The following is a 23,513-nucleotide window of genomic DNA, read 5'->3' as shown; positions in this document are numbered from 1 at the left end:
AAGATATAATCAATAAATGGGCCATCATTATTTGTATAAAGCTATCTTTTCCAACAGTCTGGGTGCCTGATGGGAATAGAATAGCTTCCATATTGTGCAGTATTAATCATAATACATATAATGCACTTGTTTTCTGAGATATTATCTTCAGACATGTTCTCTTTCTTGCTTTCCTTCTTTTTCACAGTGTGATCAGTCTGTTTTTTAAGGTTTTTCCATCTCATAAGAGCTGATTAATTGGACAAATGGACATTTGAATATAAAACCTCTTGGTGTGTTCACGTAGTAAAACTGCTTGAACACCAACTGGGCGTTTGTGATTAATAAGGTGACATTTGAATGAGTCAAGATGAGGTAAAAAAGGGAAGTAGCTTAGAATAAATCCAAATCATATTTCTTCTTTAGTGTCATTTATGGAAATATGCTCAGGCAAAGTGCAGTCATGAATGGTTCTCATGAAGGCAAGGTTACAGGGAAAATGAGAAACTACCAGGCATAAATCTGCGTTTAGTATCCCAGGAACATTTAGTTAGTGAAGAGTCGACAGGGGACTACCGTCCATTCATTTTATATTCTAACCTGCTGGACTGTAGTGTTTGTTTAAGGCCTTCACCCAAATAATGAAAGCAGTTATCAAGTCGGCTGTCATCATCTCAGATAACTTGATGCTGCTTTGAATTCTGCGTCTACTTTAATCAGTGCAGGTTATACTGATCAATGGCAATATGTAGGAATGGCACATGGTTCCCTCCATATTCAATGCTCCTTTGTTTTCACAGTTTCATGTGCAGATTTTTATTATTTATTTATTTTTTTTTTTGGCACAATTGAATAAATGTCCATCTAAACAGATTTATTAAAGAGCAGGTTTGAGACTATTTTATCGTTTAACATTCATTTTTACATTATAGATAAAACCTCTGCAGCTGTTAATGAATTATTTTGCTGCAAAACATTGATACAAGACCGTTTTGTACTTAAACATGCAGTAGCAAAAATAATAAAAAAAAAAAGCTGGACTGACCCATGCTTGTAAGCAAAATAAGAAAACAAACTATCCACCACTACATACTTTTTATCGATTCACTCTGATGTAATCAGGCCAGCATGTTCCAATTACAACGCAGACTTATCTGTCTTCTCACATATGAACTAATGATGCAGCACTGATTACTTGAAGTGACAAGCAACAGCAAGGTAATTTTGAGTTGATGAGGCATGCCAGTCCAAAAAAAGTAGCTAATATATACAGCACTGAATCATAAGGCTAATAAACTAGTGATAACAAGCATAATCTTATATTCAGATATGGTGCTAATCAGTGAAAATGGGTTCATTAGGTCTGTTATCAGAGCATGTGTGTTTTCTAAAGGAGCACTGCTTCTCTCTGTGATGTCTTCTTGTTTTCACTATATGGTCAGGGTTGGATAGCTCTGTGATGAACTTGCATCTTTAGACTAGCAGAAGTGAAGAATAAGGTTTTTGGATTGGTCCTGGTATCTACATACATCCCCAAGGTAAAATTCCACAATGTGTTCTACACAAAAACTTCATTTTACACCACAAACCCCATCCATTCCTAAACCAGTTGCTTAATGCAAGACATTTCATCTCCATAAAGGACCTTGTTGGTAGGTGGAGACTACCTTAAAGGTGTCATCACCTGTTTTTTTCATGCATCCACTGTCCTCTAAGTGCCTTTAAATATTTTTTTGAAAACCTATTAAACAAAACAAAACCAAAAAAAAAGAAAGAAAACCAAACAAAAAAAAAAAAAAAAAAAAAAAAAAAAAACAAACATAGAGTTTGTTATGACCCTTTGTTCATACTACAACTTGCTCTCGTGAGAGTTTATGCAAGCTTTTGACTAATGTTAATGAGATACACGCTGATTGGCTGCAGGGAGGCCAGAGTCGGAAGGGGGGCTGGCCCAGTGCATGCACAGTGTGTCCGACTCCAAAACATCAACAGCTTAGTGATGGCAAGCGAACCTGACGTTTGAACCAGACCCTGAGCCTGAGAGTGAAGATACCAAGATGGTGGAAGAAGCAACACGGAGATAATTTGTACATTGCAGGGGGTTAAACTTTTAGGCTCGTCCCTTAGAATTACCGTTAGCATTGGCTGCATCAGCAGTAAAGCATGATTTTATATCATTATATCATTCTAGGCCTAAAGCATGACTTTAGTTGTGGAAAAAGGGGCTGGCTTATTCATATATCCTCCTGTGATGACGAAATCCCAGGCGCAAATTAAAATCACACATTTGCTTGAGGTCAGAAGACAAGGTTTGCAGACAGAGACTTAATACAAGCTGTGTGCCGCCTATTGGACTAGAAGGGATGAATAATTTATTTTTCTTGCCTTTGATAGGTTGGAATGAGGAAACCCCATTGCTTTCAGCTACCACTAGCCTAGCATAGAAAAATGTTTCTTTGGGCTAAAATACAGCCTTTTGTTTATTTTTATAAGCTTCTGTGTTTAGCAGTTTAACTGCTTTAAGTTTAGGAAAGATTGATGATGTTTTGGGTCAAATAGACCCTTTCACACTATTAACTGCTCATTAAAAGGGACATTTCTCTTTTATGTCAAACTCCTCATTTTCTGAATTTCCATGGTTAGGTAAACTTCTCCTCTGGTTGGATTTAATTTCACGGGCAAGCGCCACTGATAAAGCTATTGCTGTTATGTTACCTGCTATTAAAACTTCACCAACTCTGCCCCTGCTCTTTAGGACCAAGGAAAATCTTCTTATTATAACAGATTTGGCCACAAGAACTATACATGAAACCTGGGTGCTGACTAAGAGTTTTACATTTTTTCCCCTTTTGGCCTTTGTCATCATTAATGTTAAATTTTCCCAATCAGCGAATAGTCGTAATAGTTAGAATATGGAGGAATATGGAGTCTGTTACAGTCCACTCAAAAATAATTAAATATTGGCTCAGGCCACAGCTAGAAGCAGGTGGTGTCACTGAGTGCCAATGCGCTTTGGGAATTTTAATATCACATTTTCATATGTATTCCAGACAAAAGAATAACAAGTTTCACCTTGAAAGTCTGAAAGGTGGCCCTTTATTATGATACTTGTGACCAGTGCATTATTTTAACATGTCAGCATCAGCACATCCACATAACTTCATACCTCACAGTAAGGAACTCTAATGTGCCCTCATTTCGAAAATAGATGCTGGTTACAGCTAAATGCTGTCACTGTTTTGTATTTTTTATGAGGTCAGTACAGCGTGACCACAGCTTTGCAGCCTGCTGCTCTGAGGTTCTGCAGCGACTGCGGATGAGTCGAAATAGGGCCATTCAGTTTGCATTAGAGGGGACGACAGAGCCGAGCCAGTGGCCATTAAAAACAGAAGGCTAAGGCCAAACTTAAACACATCAGGACAGCACTGATTAAGAGTGTGGTGAGGAAGAGGGATGAAGAGTATGGAAGAGAAGGAATGTATGAGCAGTAGATACAGAAATAACCCTGGCAGGTTAAAGTACTGTTAAAGAATGATACCACAATAAATCATTTAAAAACTCTTGCCAGCTTTTAATGTGACCTATAATGTGTACAATTAAAATTTAAAACAAACAAAAAGACACAAAGAAAAACTAAAATAAACAGAGAAAAAAGAGGCAATAAGCTGGTTGCATAAGTGTACAACACTGGAGGAGCTGCAGGATTTTCTGGCAAGTACTGGTTGTGTACTACATGTGACACCAGTCTCCTGTATTAATATATATCTGGACTATGGTAGGGTTTTAAGACTGAATCTTTTTCTGACAAAGAAAAACTTCCAATCCCTGCTACGATTTGCAAAAATAATTACATGAAATCTCCCTAAAGGATGTGGGAAATTTACAAAATTTACATTTGACACAAAAAAAACCCCACATTGCATAATAAAAATAACACCAAAGCCAAAGTTAAGCACGGTGGTGGTGATATCATGCTTTGGGAAATTATGAACAGTTCCAAGTCACTTTTAACCCAAAATTTTTCATCTTTTCAACATGACAATGACCCAAAGCAAACATTTAAAACAACAAAATAAAGTTAAACAACCTTGCCAGAACCAAGACCAAAATCCAATAGTAACCTTTGGGGTGACCTGCAGAAAACTGTGCACTAGAGATGTTCTCGTTATCTCACAGATTTGGAGCCAATTTACAGGTGATTTCCAAGACAAGAGACAAGACATGCCATGATGACATACTTTGTTGAAGCACCTTTTGATTACATCACAGCATACAGACTACTTTCCAAGTCTTCTTGGGTGGTAGCCTAAGTTTCTGGATGTACACTTATGCAACCAGCTTTTTGTGTGGTTTTTTATTTTTTAATTTATTTCCTGAAAAGATGTGTTTGTTTTCAATTGATTTGAGCAGGGTATAGGTCACATAAAAGGTGGGCAAAGCTTTGAGATGATTTGTTGTTGTTTCACTTTTAAACACCACAAATTCCTGTCATTTTAACAGGGGTGTGTGCAGTTTTTATATCCCCTGTATGTACGAAAAAGGGAGTTTTAAGGGTCAGAGTCTGCAGACGAATTGCCAGAAGTATTTCTGTTTTTCTTGCCATTGCAGTGGCATTTTCATTTTTCCTATTTTATCCCTCAGTGCCTCTGCTGTATGTGCGTGGACCGCCATCTCTCTGGAAGCCCAGCCTTACACCTTTGAGGTGATGAGACTCCATGAGATGAAGAAGGATGAGGCAGAAGGGGGAATGGCTAGTGGAACAACTGATATGAAGGACAGTAATGAAGGACAATGAAAATAAGCTATATAAGTGATATTAGGTAGGGGAGCAGAAACTTGTATATAGGATAAGAAAGGAATATGGAAATGAAAAAAAGAGAGGGATGAGAGGATAGTTTTGCTGAGAGAATTTAGCAGTTTCCCTCTGGCTGTTTCCTGCTGTGACATTTGCAACTGCCTCGATAATTTCCCTCCCTGCTGGTTTCTAGGAGTGTGTGTATGTGTGTGTTTTTTTCCATGTTCAGTGCTCAGTTTTGCAGAGTCTTGCAAACTGCAGGTTTTTGTGAGGCAGCACTACAGGGGGAATCTTAATGCCTGTACAAAAATAGCGACACTAGAGACGTTTAAAACTTGGAATTCCTATAATGTGCTGCTTTCACCTATACCTGTAGCTTTTTACCATTAAATCTATTAATTTAAGTCGGTTTAAGGGTTCTTCTCTAATATTCTTTTCAGGTTTTAGCTATTCTTATCCTCTGCTGCATAAAAGACCATCTTAATTTAGCATGTCTGCTTATTTGTGCTGCCCTAATGTGTTCACAGTCAATTTTCTGTCAGTTGAGTAATACTTTTGAAGTTTTTGGGCTCCGTAGTGTTGGCCCATGGGTCTGGGCTCTTCCACTGTCCTCTTCCCTCCCACTCATCTCATTGCATGCATGTCACTTCTGGGGTTGGTGGCAGCTCATTGGCTTCGGTCGCTGTGTATCCTGGTCGTGAGAAGAGCTGCTCCTACCCTGTCGTGCACTTTTTTAGAAACTCCTGATGATTGTCAGCTTTGCTTTCTTGTGAAAGCTGTAGGAAATTCTCTGTCGTGTTTCTGTACAGATATAGCAGTTGGTTGTCTGGTGTTTTGTTTGATTGAAGGGTCATTTCCTTCTGTCTGTTGTATCTTTGTCTCCGCTTTCTTTTTTCTACTTTCTTTTTTTACTTTTCTTCACTATTCTCCTTTTTTGTCTGTCCTCTCTGGTCAGGTCCAGCAAGATTACATAAATTCCATATTTCAAAACAGGTAAATAAGATTAAAATGAATAAAAATGAATATACCAGATTATCAAGAGGAGCCTTATACCAATAAAGCTGTGCTTAGCAAAGCAAATTTGTTAGGCACAACACAGCAGCCAGGGCATCATTCTGCCTGCTACCATGCTGGACAGGACAAGTTAAAAAAAAAAAAATCTTCATTCAATCGTAGAGGTAACATCTCAAGGCTGCGAAGTGCAGAAGGCAGCAAAGAGTAGAAACAGAGACACTGTTTCTACTCTTTGTCCAGGAACAGTTTTTATCTGATCCATCATATCTCATATATGTTCTATTTTCTTACTCCCTCAAACACACAGTAGGATGAATACTGCTCTAATATTCATCACTGTTCTGGAGTATGGAGTTTGTTGCATTAACATAGTCATAACAGTTGTATTTACACTTTTTGGAAGTATTTAACATGTCCAGTCTCACTCATTACTCTTAACTCACTGAATGATTTTAATAGTTTTAAGGAGCTGCACAGTTGATATTCACATTTAAGGGTGCTCAAAAATTTGTGACGTTCATCATTGTATGCAGGCTGATTTGGGCCAAAATGCCAGGGCCGACGTTTTGGCGCAGTCCACCCCTGCTTCACGTATATCTCATGATAGGGCAAAAGCATAGTGAAAGGTCACACTTAGAAGAAATAGCCTTAATGTCATTAAATCCATAAAACCTATATTTTTTGCCCAACTCTATAAATCTTCCTTTCGGAAAAGCATGAGGAAAAACTCCTACAGGGATATTTCCAGTTATAGGTGATATAAGAGTATATAAGAGCAGATATCTGGACATCCCAAGCAGTCTTCAGAGAGCAAGGTTGAGCTGTAGGAGGTTACCAGCCTTCATCGGTCATGTGATAGCAGTGTGATGAATTCTATCCCCACTTCGAAAAGCAACAAAAAAAGTACTTCAGAGAAACTGAAAATTATCAACAATAAGATAAAACACTTCAAGCTCCAGGAAGAGATTAAAGGCAGGCAGAGAACAAATGTGTAATACTTATCTAGAGCAATGCCACCCACAGTGTACTCCAAGACTACATCGCTTAACATCTTTCTGAGGAGGAACTGGAGAGCATATTCAGTGTGGAGACTGTGGTTTATCAGGCTAAAGGCTCTATTTTATCAGATTTTTGATGATCAAACAAAAAAGCTTTGGCAGGATATATTACACTCAGCATTCCTGAGCAATTGTGTAATTGGAGTCTGCAGCATCCCCAGCTACCTTCCAGTTTCACAGTCCTGTAAAGACCCAGGCTAGAAGTTCAGCATCAGTTTTCCTATTAACTTTCTATAGGACAGAAAGTCTTTTTTTTTCTTGATCAAATAAACCTACTGTGAAAAATCTTTAAGCATCAAGCCCCAAGAAAGTCGAGTGTTTGAGAAGCAGGGTAAGTTGGAGAACTTTTGTAGAGAACTTTCTTTTTTTTTTTAAAGTGCACTTGTCCTCTAACAGCTCCGGGGGGAGTGCAGCTTTAAAGTAAAACAATGCAAATGTTGTGACTGCAGTTCCTGTCTTGGTTCAGTAGAAGTACAAAGACTCATTTACACACTAATGCACATGCAGGAGAAAAAGAAAAGCAAATAGAGGACATTGCTCTTGAGTAATTCCTTCAGCATAATAAAAACGTGGATATTGGCTGTGAATACGCAGAGCTTTTTGTATGCTTAATACTGAATTGGAGGTTAGTTTATTAGATGGAGATATGAGGAAATTATTCTTTATCAATTAAAGAAAAAAATGCAACTGAAAGTATTCCTGTGTTAGGTGATTCTTGACCCTCAGAGGAGTATAAGTTTGTCTTGTTGATGGACTGGTAACTTGTCCAGGGTGTACCACAACTTTTGCCCAATGCCAGTTGGGATATAGGCGCTATATTCCCTGCAACCCCTGAATAAGATACAATGAATATAGTTAATGGATAAATGTTTAACTGACAAACCTCAGATAAGCTTCAACTAAGGCCTGGTACACACATAAAGATTTCTGGGCTGTTTTTGTCCTGATTTTGCCTCTTCCCGACCTCGGATGGCAAACGCCCGATCATCGTGAGATTTCCCTGTACAATTATCATTTGGTCTGTGGTGTGTTACGAGCCGATTTGTCCCGATAATCTGCTCCCAAATGGGTCATAGCCTTCAAATGGGAACATTGAACATGTTTAATATTTTAGTGCCGATTTCTGAGGAACGCCAACGACTCGTGCATTGTGACTGCGTGGATGGTGACATGGCCCGGAATGTAGCCAATCAGAGAGCAAGCTGGCTGAGAAACAAGGAGTTAAATAAAGTTCATGTTCACACCGTCTCCAGTCTGTTATTTTTTTTTAGTTTTGGTTTTTTCTGTTACAATAGTCCAACATTCCCTCCTCCTATATATCCTTCCTTGCTTTTTTTTTTTTTTTTTTCCTTCCATGCTGTGTGTTGTGTTTTCCGATTGTTGCTATGTTTCTTCTTCTCTGTTTTTTGCCGGTTGTTGCTATGGTTCTTCTTCTATGGTTCAACGTTTGCCCGGCTCGGAGGATTAGATTGTAGATCAGTTGCGGGACAGCATCTTGATGTGTGTGTTGTTCTGTGATTACATACCACACACAATACGATCAAAACGGATTTTTTTCATCTTCACGTGTGAGGTCTCGACCAGATAAAAAATCTCATAAGATTAAAAAGATCATTATGTGTGTACCAGTCCTAAAGTATCGATTGGATTTTGTGGACAATGTGTGTCTGCAGCCACCAGGGTTGTAACAGCATGTGTTTACATCTTTGTCTGTTCACTATGATTCAGACTGAAACTTCATGTTGTAACCCACCTCCCTGCCAGTGTCCTCCATATTAACAAAATGAGACAAAAACCCCATTTTGTTGTACAGCTCTTAAGCTGAACTTACAGAACTGGACTGATTGGTCGTGAATATGCAAATTAATAATCATTATTGATCAATTTACAAAAAATATACAATTTTACAGAAGTTACACACATTTTATTATTTTTTTAGATTTATTAACTTGTGCACATCTGCTAAAACCAATCAATCGAAGCCTTGACCCGTGCATGCAGTAAAAGGTTTGTCATCAATGCGTTGAAAGCTAAACCTTACCAGTCTATCACATTTCTACCTCCCGGAAGAGAAATGTGTCACAACATCAACACAAAGGAATGGTATGTCCTGCAAGCTACATTTCTGATGTAATCATGCTTGTTTACTGCTTTTTGACTGGACCTTTACCAGCTCCACACAGATGGACAAAGAATTAGCTTCTAGCCGTCTTGACAGCAGGTTAAAAGAAGAACTGCTGACAAAAAAAAAAAAAAAAAATCAGGGTTGTCTCTTTTTTCAATGAGTTGTTTCTGTCAATGTTAGAGTTTCCATGTGAGATGTTATGAAGGGTAAATACATCTTTCTGCAAAGGAAATGTGAGATGTATCTGGTTTTAACACCCTTCTGTGAAAATTTGCATTTTCACACAGGTATTGTTTTCCCACTGATGCCAAGCCAAGCTGAAGACAGTTGGTCATTTTGACAGAGTGTGAAATGCCAATAAAACAGTTTTCAGACTAAAAACACACCTCTTCACAGGATTTATATGGTGCACTGGCTAATCATGCATAACTTCTCTTTGCTTTGCAAAACAAACCACTGAAAGCTCAGTGCATATGTGATGTTAAAGGGTTTGACAAGGGTCCTATTTTAATGTTTTATTTATAGCTCTCTTTAAAGATGGTGGAAAATATTCACTTTGTGCAGGCCCAGGAAGTGTCCTTTCAACAAACAAGACAACATTTAGAAAATAATCCATCCATCCATTTTCTGTACTGGTTTTTCTCCTGTTCAGAGAAGCTTAAAGTTGAGGGAGGAGTTTGTGTATACGTGATTTTTTACATTGGAAATCAGGGATTGTAATGTGTCCAATATTAGGTTATTTTAACCAAAAACCAGCGTAATTAATTGGCCATTCAATTCAATTTAATTCATTCAGTTTTATTTGTATTGCACCAGTTCACAACAAAGCCATCTCCAGCTAGTTTGCAGACAATAAATGAATGCCAACTCATTAAGATCCGATAAAATAATCAACATCAGTCCAATTTATAACTGTCTTCATGCACTATAGCATTTTATAAGTCCCTCGTGCTTCATTCAGCTTAATGTCCCACTTTAAAATAATTTGACTAAGATGGCTGAATAATGTCAATATTAGTGCCTGACTAAACACAACAGGCAAACAAAGGTTCTTGTTTTTTTTTTTAGTTTTTTTTTATGGAAGTGTGTTGATGTTTTCAATTAGGAACCAAATATATTCAAATCATTTACTTACTGCAGCTGGCAGATTAGAAGATATTTTACTGTACACATCTCCCGCTGGAGCCATTAGTAGAAGTGATGTTGCCTGCAGCATTCCCTCTCAATCTGCATAATTCTGCCATTATGATTCACAGTGAATGTTTTGGGTTTCATCAGCGTTTGAACTGAACCCTTTTGAAAATCATGTTTCTCAATAGCTGCTTGCAATTCTCTGTCGGCATGTAAGCAAGTTAGACCTGGCAGCTTGAAGATGAAGAGATTTTAAATATTTCCTTTCTGCAATTTCTGTCTCCCACACAACCACCCACCTTGTTGTTCAGTGTGACACACGTCAGAGAGGAGAATGATTGTTTTTTGCTTTCAAAGCCAGAGGTAGAGGGTAATGTGGTATATGCATTGGGAAACTGTATGTGTGGGCTTCCCCCTCTGCATTTACAGACTCTGTGATGTTAGTAGATCCTTTGGCATCAAAGGGGAAATGCTATTATGACACTTTGCCTCCCAGAAGTAGTCAGTTATTTTAAGGTGGGACTCAAGTGAGACAGATGTCTTACTTTACAAACTGAAGACAACTGTTGTACGATTTTGGCAGGTTGGACAAGATTAAAGTGAGACAGTAATTTTAAGAAGATGAAATTAATGCAGTATACAGCCTGAAAAGTAGCTCAACAGTTATATCTTACCATTTACACAAATTCAGACAGTAATAAAGAGACGCACCCATCCACTACCTTTCACAGTCTGACAGCTACAGAGTAAGCGTTCAGTAGATGCAGCACTGCCTTGTAGTTTGGATTAGTGTGACAGCAGCATTTCAGTTTAAGGTGTTGCAGATGGAGCAACACTCTGCCTGGCAAACTATAATCCAGTCTCTCTAAAAACTGAAAAACATAAATGTTTTTCCAATGTCCAATATATAGTTATAGTTTTATAGGCCAGGTAACAGGACATACCCACTCTGCAAATTTTCTACAAACTATGTTAACACATGCAAAAAGTAATTACAGGTAAACGATGAATGATGAGTTGTTAGCTTAATAATATAAATATTTTTCTGTTACTTCACTTTCAAAACAGTTTTGTGTGAACATTTTCTGCAGGTGGAAATGTTGCAAACAAGTGTAATTTCCCTCCATGGGCTCTTATGTGTAATTGTCCTGTAACCTGGGCTCTAGTGGGCTTTATTTCACAGTAGGTTGACAGGAATGGGGGTGAGAGAGAACGGGGTATAACGTGCAGCAAAGGGCCCCAGGTAAGGATTTGAACCTGTAGCCTCTGAACAAGGAGCCAGGATTCAACCAATTGAGCTATACACTTCCCCTAAGATTGTGTTCTACATGTTCTCACATTAAATCTACAAACTGGGTGTATATTTACCTTTTAGGGATGCCATGATTAATGCACCACCTTAAAATATGTAAATTCATACCTTTACTATTGGTTTGTGTGTTTTATCTGAGAAAATAGCTTTGAATGACTGACAGAGGTGTGCTTTGTTAAGGTTGTACCTCAGGTAGCACAATAGGTGCCATATGCTGGTCTGAAGGCTGATCAGATTCTCTCATCTTGTGCTATTAATTATGTGTCAGAGCTATGCTAATTAAACCATAAGAGGGGCGCTCCTGCCATGTCCTTACCTTCAGGGTATTAGTTAGCACAGTACACTGTTCTGCATTTCAATTAATCAATTAACAAGTCGGGCCACAGGCAGCTTTAGAGCAGACACTGACTCCTGTTGAATAATTCAACAGTTTTAATCAGCTTTCTCTATCTATCAAGGCTGGAATATAATTCTAAGATGGTGTGTGAGGCAACTGGAACAAAAAAAGGTTATAGTTATAAGACTGGCAAATGTTGGGAATAGTAAAGGCTGACTTTCATTTAGTTGCTGGATATGTTTGTTTGAAACAGATTTAAGATGTCTTTAAAAATTTTGTTCTCATTAAATGATTAAAGCAGGAGAAAATGGAGCACTTTACAGCCTTATTTACATCAGTAATGTAAACTTAAAGTCTGCATTTTCTGCTGTCATGACAGCTATACTTATTTTTAATGACTTGTTAATTTTTTTGCTTTATATTTGTAATTCATATGAGCTGCGAAATGGATTAATCGGTCATTGCATTATTGATTGAGCACCATATTGATTTTTCCATGGAAGAAATCTGCTGATTTTCTGTTACTTCACCAAATATCATTGGACTCTAATGTGTTCATGACAAATATTCAAAGTAATATGGTACAAGTTAAAGCAGCCTAACTTTATCAATGTTAAAACAATTATTGCAGATCATTTAAGCAAAGGTGTTATTAAATTCCTGATCCAGCTAATTCTGCAAATACTTATCTGGCTGTAATATCAATTAGGGAGCGGAAATGACTTTTTAGTGTTTGAATCATGAATTTAGTTTTTACCACAGGGTACACAGTCGGCAAGCAAAGTAGAGGGAAAAACTAACACAAAAGCTGTGTCAGCAGCCACAGATAACAGCAGCTTTCCTGGTAAGACTGTAAAGGTACGAGCTGGTGTTATAGTTGCTGCTGCCTATGTTTGAGTTATCAGTGCTGTGGTATCATGCAACAAGCTATGATTAGTACTGCACAGTTAAAATCAACAATGCAACAACCTCTGGTAAATCAGCAGTAGTGTTTCAGCTACCAGATACTGTTTAATTTCATTTTATATTATTTTAAAAACTTATATAAAATTGTCGTTCCACTTTATTTATGTAGCACTTCATAAAATTGTTAAACACATAGAGACAAAAATACATTCCAAACACATTTAAACACAAGTATCTGACAGTGATGTGTCATTCGCAAAAGAGCCGATTCTTTGTAGTGAACACGAAGAGGCGACTCTCATTGGAGCAAATTCAGTCTTCAGGCTTTCCTGCTCCGCTCTGCTAAGAATCTATGCAGGAAGGGATGGGAGTTTCACACACCATGCAGCAAAAGCTAGGAGTAGGACCCAACAGACCATACCATTATCTGAAAGAAGGAAGGGGAATGTAGATTCTACAAAAACAACGAAAGTATTACAAGCCAGCAACACAAAGCAATGGAGAGCCATATTTAAATGCATAAATGTCAGGAAAAAGTAAAAATAAAAGAGTGAAAACCAATTTAAGTGATCTGTGTGCTGTGGTTACTGTGTTCAGTTCTTCATTTGATGGTTTGATTAAAACAATAAACAACAACAGTGTTTTTTTTCAATAATAATAATAATAAAAAGGAACATTTTCTTACCTACACACAAACCGTTGATAGTTACTAAATATGCTAAAATAGACACTCAGTCTGATAATTAACAAAGAACCATTCGAGAGCTGTAAGATCTGACTTGTCTATGGGAGCCGAGTCAATCAAGCTCTTAGTATTTTTATTAAACTGACATTAAAACTATTAATAGCTACAATTAAAAACGTATCAGTTGATCTTTGAAATGAAGCTATAGAGCTGGTGTTTTGTTAGCTTTTTCTTTCTTTAAGTTATTTGATACACTGGTAAGACAAATTATCCTTAGCTTTCTCTGCACCATGGAGGTGTTCTGCTGTATGTATATATCTGATTGATAAAAGGGTCAAGTGGTGACAGGATTTAATGCCAGCCTATGTGCTCCCACCCTCTGCACAGACCCATGTCATGACTTACTGCAGTTTTTACTGCAGTGGATTCTTGCTTAATGCAGGCTGGACACTGAAGTTAAGAGAAGTGTACTGTTCACCAAGACTCAGTCCCTTTGAGGCAAATTGTTGGTGGAAGCTGTACGCATTAGTAAAATGAACTTTGGCGTTTTCTGCTTGAGGATGATTGTTAGTTTTGGAGCAAACACAACCACCGCTGGAGCCTCATTACCCCGCTTTCTCCTACATGCTCTGAATGGCTAAATAAGCTGGATCGCCTCATACTGGGAAGCACTGAACTCTGGGTTTGTGGGGCTTATAGAGTTCTGAAGAGCAGGACCTTCAGCTCATTGCTGTTTGCTGGGGTGATAGATGGAGCTCATCGGTATTCAGGGTCTCCCACTCTGTCATGGACTCTGTGGGCACTTTGTTATTTAGACAAAAAAAAAGCAAAGAAGAGGAGAATGCTCAAGAATGAGCTGTGGTCTCTCTTTCTGTCTCTTCAGTGCCAAGTATTAGTGTGCCTGTCATGTAGGGGGTGATTAATTGTGCTTGACAGTGCCAAGGTCTCTGTACTCCAGAGATTTTTCTTTAAATCTTTTGAGACTTTTTACTGCTGTCAGAATCACAGTTTATTCTGCCTGAATGATAAAAGTGACACTGTGGGTGGGTGACTGGGCTGTAGGAGAGACCACTTTTCTCCTTAAATGTCCTCAGGTAGCAGGAGCGATTAAACATTTATTTGATGGGAGGATATTTTATTGAGATGGAAAGTATTTTCCCATCAGTCATGTGTCAGGTTAACAGTGTCCTGTTTTTGTCAATGGAGTTCTGCATGGCAGTGGGACTTTCTTCCTTTTATTATTGCCACCTCAGGCTAAAAGATCATGCTTTTCTGGCTAAGTATTAGATCAGAAAATTGTGTTATTTTCTTATATACTTTCTATATTACATTTAAAGGGGGAGCAACAATGTTTCTGCATCCTGGCTCAACTCTTATATACTCTTCACTTCTCTGAGGTAATATTATTTTAAAGTAGAAAAGCTTTAGTCATCCCTGATGTGATTCTAGATAACAGGTCTTCTAATGTCATAAAAATCTGCTCTTCCTAATGTTGTTACGTGTTTTATCGCTCAGATTCATCTAACTGCATACTGCTGGAGATCCTAAATGTAAATGTCAGAAGAAAAATGTTATATTGTGAGTTTACTTCCAGTTTATCATTGATGTTGTTTTTGTGGCGGGTGCAACAGCTTAATATTCAGGAAGGCTTTCTGTCCAACACAGCCAGGGTCAGTGTTGAGGTTCATTGACCGCAGTGGCCAGCAGGTTTCCAATGTTTAGCTCCAATTTTCCTCTCAGCTGTCAGTGTTTGTGCTCCACTGGCCACACCGTCAGGGATGTCAGCTCTTAAATGCCAATGCTCGGCCGAGGAAAAGCAGCTTGGTGTTTTTAACTCCGCTGCCCTCTCTCTGAATGTTACTTCAGAGAGGCTGCACTCTCTCCACACATTATCTCCTCAGGGATTACAGCACTCAGTGTTGGAGGGCCATCCCTCTCATTTCAGCTCTTCAGACTACTGTAATTCGCCAGCTTTTTACACTGAGAGCTCCCCCACCGCACACAGTAACAAGTGTCTGAAAGGCATACAGGGGTAAAAACTATCAAGAGGTTCTTCAGAGACGAAGTTGATTGTAAAGTAGATGGATGGTATTTAAAACAGGGGAATTAATTATGCAAACAACTTTTAAGCATGACTATATGTATACAGTAAATTGCAGGACCTAGTTTTGGGTAAAAGTTTCTAAACTGTGTTGAATCTGTTCTTTCTGTGGAAGAACAAAAAACAAGCCATAAATGGTCATCAGATAGATTTAACAATTACAAAAGCTAAGAACCTAATTAAACAAGGGAGAGAAAGATATTGAATTTGATCATGATTTCATTTAAGCAAATGATTCAGCCCTGAACACTCATTGGTTAGTTTATTAGGTTTTGGTTTCCTTTTTTCTTCAGAACTTTCTTCATTCTTGGTGTCATAGATTCAACTGGTGTTGGAAGCATTCCTCTTAGATTTACTCCATATTGACATGACAGCATCACACAGTTCCTGCAGATTTATCAGCTGCACATTCACGATGAGAATCTCCCATTCCACAATGTCCCAAAGCTGCTCTGTTGGATTGAGATCTGGTGACTGTGGAGGACTGGCTGTGTGTGAAAATCCCAGTTGATCAGTAGTTTCTGAAATACTAAGACCAGATATTTGTGGTAAAAAGCAAGTAAAAATGTTTGCCTAATAAAGCATTTGTCTGATAATGTCTGTTAGTACCAAAAGTATCTTATCAGGCAGGAAATGTGTTTAAAACTGTTATTTAACAGTTTGATCTTTTCAAGTCCACATGCAGTTTAAGAATTTCAAGAACATTGTTACATGCATAAGATCACAACAAGGCAAAGAAAAAGCAAGTAAAGGTCTATCTTACAGATGTTCAGATTTATGAACTGGCCTTGAGGAAATAGAGAAAACCAATGTTGTTAGGATAAGGAGAAAAGCACCACTTTTCTATAGTGATGGTGACATACACACACTTCTCATATGAATTCAGTACAGATCACATTGACGAGCCAGACAGAGATCAGTTACAATGATGCTCAATTACAGATGAGCCCCAAATCAAATGGTTTTTTTTTTTTTTTTTTTAAGAGAAGTAATAATTGTATTTGTTTTATCTTAGAAAATGTTTGACACTGAATCAGCTTAATGGTCATTGAGTGCATCATCGCAGTAGAGGTATTCCAGATCTTCAAGGCTAGAAATGTAGAGGTCCAGTCCTCATGATTGACTTGAAAAGTACTCTTGATAAGTAAGAGACTCAATTTCCTCCTGAAACATTTTCACATGGTGAGTAAATTGGTGTGCAAACTGGCATGTGAAGATACAGTGGACCTCTTTCATCTGTAGTTAACACCGTTGAAGCACTGTTATTATTTGCAATGTTACACTTTTTGCATTGATGATGTCTTTGCACAACATCATGTTTATGTCAGGGCCCTCTTTGGTTAGCTGGTCTCATTTTAGAGAGTATTTAATTCTTTACTGTCTGTGAAGAACTTAAAAGAAAATCTGCTTTTCTTTTAAAACCAACATACCACAGCGTCTAAATGCAGTGTTTGATGCACATTTCCTTCACACTCACATTGGATAATCTTATAAATGTAATACAGTTTTATTAATATGAAAATCTATTCTTTTCAACCTCTTGTATACCCTGTGTGATTTTTAGCACCTCCTTACTGGCCCCTGGCATTTTCCTGTTACATTTCCTTGTGTGAGATTTGGTTTAAGGGGGGAAAAAAGAGAGAAATGGGAATCCCTGAATATCTTTTAGCTTGGCAGCTCATTGAAAGAGAGACTTTCATTGCTCACAATTTTACAGTCACACCACCATTGAAGTCACTGCAATACCAGGGAATAGGGGGTGGATGTCCTCCAAGAGGAATACAAGTGCCTTATAAGGATGTTTTCTGAAAGAGAAGACATAGTGCAATATGCCAATCGGTTTTCTAAAAGGATTTCACCAACTGATTCTCAACAAAACTGTTTTATTAACTCAAACAATGAAGTTTTTACCATTAATGAAGCTGTTTTTGTGTTCCAACCCAACCAATCATTAAACATAATATCTAACTAATAATTATCCAGCAGGAGTCCATTTTCTGTCACATATGTGCAGTGGAAGGAATGCTGTGTACTTTGATCACTACGGCAGTCTAGGCTGTGTATTGTGTACGTTTCACACATCACATGATTACAAGGAGTAACATATTTACACACAGAGAATTAACACTACGGATGCACTGTGCACATATGCAGATTTCCTATCCTGGTAAATACATTTTCTCATACACTGTAAGTCCTCTTGCATTAGTCATGTAGCACCATACTTACCACTGACAAAAGAGGGCCTCCTCCAGGAGACACAAGGCAGGTTCAAATTTCAAACAACTGCAATGGACTGGCAACCTGTCCAGGATGTACCCTGCTAATTACTGGGTTAGGCTCCAGCTTCCCCACCACCCTGAAGAGGAGTAAGTGGAATAGAAAATAAATGAATGAGCTCCAAATACAAGCAGCAAAACTCGGGGATAACACTGAAGCTCTTACAACAAGAAGACAACCAAAGCAAACACACAATGTGCCAAGGCATGGTGTGAAAATCAAAGGAAGGAACAAATGGATATACTAACAAGGAACATGCAGACTGACAAAAAAAAAAAAAAATAACAGTGGAGAAAAGAAAACAAATGCACAAGCAAAGGATGCCAAGGAACAAGTCAAATAAGTCAGGAAAGAGACAGTTTGTTAAAGGACTTGAAAAAATAATAGTAATTATTGTATTTTGTCAACACCAGGATTTTTAAATTCAAGTAAACATGTGAGTTAAGCTTAAAAAAGCACTACTGAGCTTTTAATGATACTGATACTGATTCCATTACCTGAGGGGGTTTAGGCATCTGCCGATACCGAGTACTGGTTCGATACCTGTGTTATTTCATTAAGATGTCTATTAAATTTATAATTTAAATAAATTATATTTATTACAGACTTTGATGTACGATATTGTTGTTACTGCCATTCAATGGCCTAGCCTAGTTTAAACTATAAAACATGAATCAACAGATCAAAACAATGATTCTCACAGAACATTTTTAATGATTGAGTTGAAACACTCAAATCAAAGAATTTCTATAAAGAAAAATCTTGGACTTACCGTGAATGTTTTCCACGATAGATAGGAGCTGGTCAACAAGTTCTAAAACGTTGTTATTGCGGTGGGTTTATGGGTTTTTGTGCAAATTTGTTGTGTTTTTTTTAAAAGCATTTGCTGGTGTTTGTTGTGGCTGCATTTTGTTGCGCTTTTCCTTCAAGGGAACAATCTCCTTGTTCTCTTTACCATTATCACAACCCAGATGCTTTATAAGGTTACTGGGGTTGATTTGGCAGCTTTTGTGCCTCCTCCAGAAAGTTCAGCCTTGCATATCAGGCATGTCACTGTTTTGCTGGTAGAATTTTCTAATGAGTAATAAAGCTGAATTGCTAACATACCACTAACGTGAAATGTTAGCACAACAGTGACTTATAAGCAGGTGCTTCTCCATTTACCATCTCAAAACAACTGTCATGCAAGACTGTGTAACTTTCGAGGTATCGGCTGGTGTTTAGACAGAAATACTTGCATTCCCAATCCCCTTACTTTTGGCAGGATCAACAAGTATTTCCAATACTAATATCGAAATTGGCCCAACTCTAGTACCAGTGAAAGGTTTGGATACACTTTCCCATTAAATATAATGGAAAAGTGTGTTTAAACTTTTGACTGTTACAGAGGTAATTAGCAAACAGAAAAAAGCCCAATATGAACTAACTGAAACAGGGAACACGACCAACTATCTTAGTTGGACATATTTCTATCATTAACAAGGAAGAAGAAGGAAACAAGAAAGTAAAAGATAATAAATAGAAAAAGCAAAGAAGAAATAGTGTTATCAAGGTCACAAACTAATTATCCTGCTTGCTGAAGATAACTAAGCAAATTTTCACTTTAAAAATGTATCTACTTATCTGGAGAAATCAGCCTCTTGTTTCTTTGTGTTTCTTATCACTGCTGTGACAGATAATTATCACAGTAAGTTAAAGTGTGCATGTGTAATCCTATTTGATGCACTAAGATTAGTAAGTGTTGCTCTTGAACACAGCCTTCAGCATCTGTAGGCATAAATAATAAATGAAAACTTCACTTTGCTTCAGCCAATCGCTGCCCTTCAGGCTGATCTACTGTTTAGTGGCAGGAAAACCAACTTTACTACACCTGATTACTGAAATATATAAACTCCTTGTCTCAAGTGAATGGGCCTTGTTATCATGAGGTAATGACATAATTAATCGAGATGATGAGATCATTAAGCAGTAATCTTGAGATGATGATGATTAAGGGGGATGATGGGGATTCTACAACAGGATATCTGAAAGTAGTATCATTGAAAACAATCTACTGCAAAAGTTACCTTTAAAATGTTTATAACGAGAGGCAGATGAAGCCTACTGCTGTTGGGCTGAAATGTGTTGATGCTGACAGATCGAAGCTAAAGCTTAGTTGCCAGAGTTATGGGAATGGATCAGACTGCTGTGTGAATCATAGTAATTGGCTCTTGTCTCGGTGGTGGAGAACAACATCCATTAACAGAGAGGCGGTGGATGGAGGCAGCGTTGGTTTGGCTTCAGCTATGAGCTTGCAGCGTCAGAAGAAAACCGGATATTTATGGAATCTGTGTTTAAAGCAGACCACACAATTTTTATGAAGCACTTTTTTTTATTGTTTTGATACATCATACACAACTATTTTCAGTTTAAGGAGAAAGTAACATGAAAGAACAATATTAGAGAAGAAAGATAAATGTTGGGTGTTGTTTTTAATATCTTTTAAGTGAGGCCAATTATCCATAAACCAAATGTGTGAATCTTCGTAATTTCCTTTGACAACACTGATTCATCTCCATCAGCCTGTAATGACTTCCCATTAATCTTCACAACACAACGCAATGTGAATCTTCATCGAAGCAAAATTATACCATATACTCACCCAACTGGACATGACTCTCCTTCTCTTTTATCTAGTAGGGTGTCATTACAGCTGAAAGACATGTTTCCACCCTGCATGTGAGTGATTATACCCTACTCTATCTCTCATGTTGTAATGCTGTTGTCATGTTGTATGGTTATTACCCAGATGAGCTGTTTGTTTTTCCATGTGTTGTCTAATAGTATAATTCACCCCTTATTCCCCCCTGGATGAATTGATCCAGAAAAGGTGATGATTTAGAGACAGAAAACAGCTCCTCTTCTAATTTTATAAAAAATTTTTCTACTCAATTTAAGAGATGAAAAGTAATCTGTATCAATCAACATCAGATTTTGTGAAATTATCTGTGTAATTTTGCTGTTGATTTTTACTCTTGAAACATTTACCTCTGGTTTTTACCTCTTTAGTAAAAGAGTTTAGAGCTATCTTGGATTTTAGTTCACTGAGAGGTTGAGCCTTAATGTAAAAAATTTTAGGTATTTTATGTCTAAATGCAGATGGTTGTGGACTTATCATGTCATGGAGCTTTACTCTCAACTAAATCTTGTTTAAAATCTAATAGGTGTAGATTGTGTTTATGAACATAAACTAAACTGTTACCTCTATTGTCTCCTTTTATATATTAGCACTTAGAAGAACTTTGCATTTTGCATCAGCCAACATCTGTATATATAAAAAGGACCTTACTAACAGGGACAAATGTCAGTGGCGCAGTAACAAATAACAAAATCAGCCTCTTTTACATTCTGGTACATGACCGAGCATCTGACACATGCCTGAATCCATATATCATGCAGCACTTATTTCCTTAATTAATTTATTTCTAATAAATAAACCTTTCTGTGTCCAAAGATTCAAGCAATAATAATAATAATAATAATAATAAACATAAAAGGTGGTGCCCAGTTAAATATTGGACCCATTCCAGGTTTATTAGTGTTTTTATAAAAATTAATTAAACAAAACTATGCTTTAACTTTGTATCTTGTTTTGTTTTTGGTTGACAGAAATGTGTGACAGCCCGCTGTTGTCCAACCTACTGCCATCGTCCTTTAGAAGCTCCTCTCAGCTGTCCAGCAGCCATGCCCCAGGCTTCGCCAAACTCAACAGGAGAGATGGTGAGGACGAGTAAATGCATAATTCTGGGATTCAGTTAAACATGGGCTGTCATAAGCATGAGTAGAGAGTGATGTCTGCAGAGAATGCCTGTCTCTTAAGAAATGTGTCAGACATGATTAATCAGCCTATAAATGTTTTGGCAGATTGAGTGTATTATAAACAAAATGTGTTTTATTGTGTTCATTGTTTTTATAATACTTCATTGAAGGAATCTAAGGCATTTTTTTGCTGAGCTTGAAAATTTTGCATGTCATTTTTTTTTCTTTTAGTACACCACAAGGAAAGCCAGAAAATTGTTTTTCTTACAAATATGATTTTGAGTTGTTTCCAATGTAGCAACTACAGATTCAGCACATTTTCTTATAGATGCCTTCAGCAACACCTTTTTAAATAGGAGGGTCATATTGTCAAGTTGGATATCCCTAGTAATGGTCTTTAGAAAGAGGTCACTCTTCTTCTGCTCAATTGAGGACATAAAGGCTGCAGGGATACCAGTAATTACAGTATACAAATGTAATGTTGTCCTCATAAGTTAGAGGATGTTAGACACCCAGTCTGGGGTCCTCATCCCAATAAAAAGGATGTCTTTAAACTCAGGATGCAAAATATCTGAGGCATTAAAGTCTTATTTGGCAAAGCAAGGCTGCACTGGGTAATATCTAAAAGACAAGACAAAATAAAAAGACTTTGTCTTCTCTGCAGTGTAGCTGTTTTATTTATTGTAGACTAATGAACAGAAGTGCACTCTGAATGCTGTTTGTCCTACCAGCTGGAGTCCTGGGCTGGAAGCTGATGTTGGGCTTTCACACAATGAAGATTGTGGTTTGCTGCTTTATCTCGACATTAAATCCCTACGTCAGCTTGCTTGGAGGGTGAGGTGGGCTTAATTTGGATCTGAATGATTTTCTCCACATGGGAACGCAAAGGAAGCTGTTCATGAAGAGATTTGGTGGTAGCCAGTCTATTCTCTTTGTCTGGAAAATACTAAATGTTTGCTTGACATCAAGTAAAACAAAATTGGCAGATTTATTTTTATGTGAAATAGATTAGACGTTAGGAAAAATCCTAAGAGTACAAGATAAATGATGACTTTTCTTAATTTTTGTTTTAGTTTAATGGTCTGGATCTTGTCACATTGTCATGATTTACAGGAATATTTAAAGAGAACAGAACAATGTATAATATTACATGCTCTTTTACTGATCTGGACATGTAGAAATTTCCACTCTGAAAAAGGAGCATTTTCTATTCTCTGTCTTCTTTGTGCTTTTGATTGTTGTCTCATTTGGCTGATTTGTGAAATTTGTCTGCAGGGGGAGTACTGTAGTGAAGAGCAGTTTCACCATTTTAAGCATTTTAAGCACCATCTACCTTCTTTATAAATATTTGTTTTTGTCTTTTATATGTTTTAAGTGTAATGATGACTGAAGACACACCAGTCAATATTTTAACATTAACAAAAGATTTACATGATCACATTAAATGTGAAAGTTTTTGCTTATAGTTAATGATAGAGGATAGTTATGCAGCTTCGCTTCTGCTTTATGAAGATTGTTTTAGTTTTACATCCTTAGACATGTGGTGGTGAAAAGATCTTTAAAAGGAGCTTGAAAGAGGTCTGAGGTGTTTAAGGCTTCTGTTCTGATCCTTTAGAAACGTTTTGCATCACCTACATGTGATCTGTGAAAGCTCAGAGAGAACATAATCCAGTTGGAGCAAATAATCAGAAGAAGTATATAGTAACATTTTCCTGTTGGTTGGTTGTTATTATACCACCCCTCTTCATCTGATTAAATTCATTTTGATTTATCTACATCAGTTCAGTCTGATCTGATTGAGGTTTTAATATGTGGCATTGTTATTTCGTTATTGGACTAATAATCTGATTAAAAATGGTCCATGTAAATGAGGGGTTACAAACTCTGGTTCTCGAAGGCCACAATCCTGCAAGTTTTATGTATTTTTCTGCTTCGACACAGCACTACAAAGCAGAATACTCAAAGAATTAACAGCATTAAAATTAAAAGAAA

At 37.4% G+C, this 23,513-nt stretch overlaps 1 protein-coding gene across 1 annotated transcript in view; it reads left to right on the top strand.

Moving 5' to 3' along the window:
* Window positions 1–23,513, top strand: part of LOC121644962 (contactin-associated protein-like 4) — a 103,596-nt gene that overhangs the window by 11,864 nt on the left and 68,219 nt on the right. The window contains exon 2 of the mRNA XM_041993228.1: window positions 21,372–21,482. Within this exon, the coding sequence (XP_041849162.1) occupies window positions 21,372–21,482 (111 nt within the window). The remainder of the gene's footprint in view (window positions 1–21,371; window positions 21,483–23,513) is intronic.

Source organism: Melanotaenia boesemani, chromosome 8 (genome assembly GCF_017639745.1).
Source record: "Melanotaenia boesemani isolate fMelBoe1 chromosome 8, fMelBoe1.pri, whole genome shotgun sequence".
In the NCBI taxonomy this organism is placed as follows: Eukaryota; Metazoa; Chordata; class Actinopteri; order Atheriniformes; family Melanotaeniidae; genus Melanotaenia; species Melanotaenia boesemani.
The sequence above is the reverse complement of the archived record's forward strand: the minus strand, read 5'-3'. Positions and strand labels throughout refer to the sequence as shown.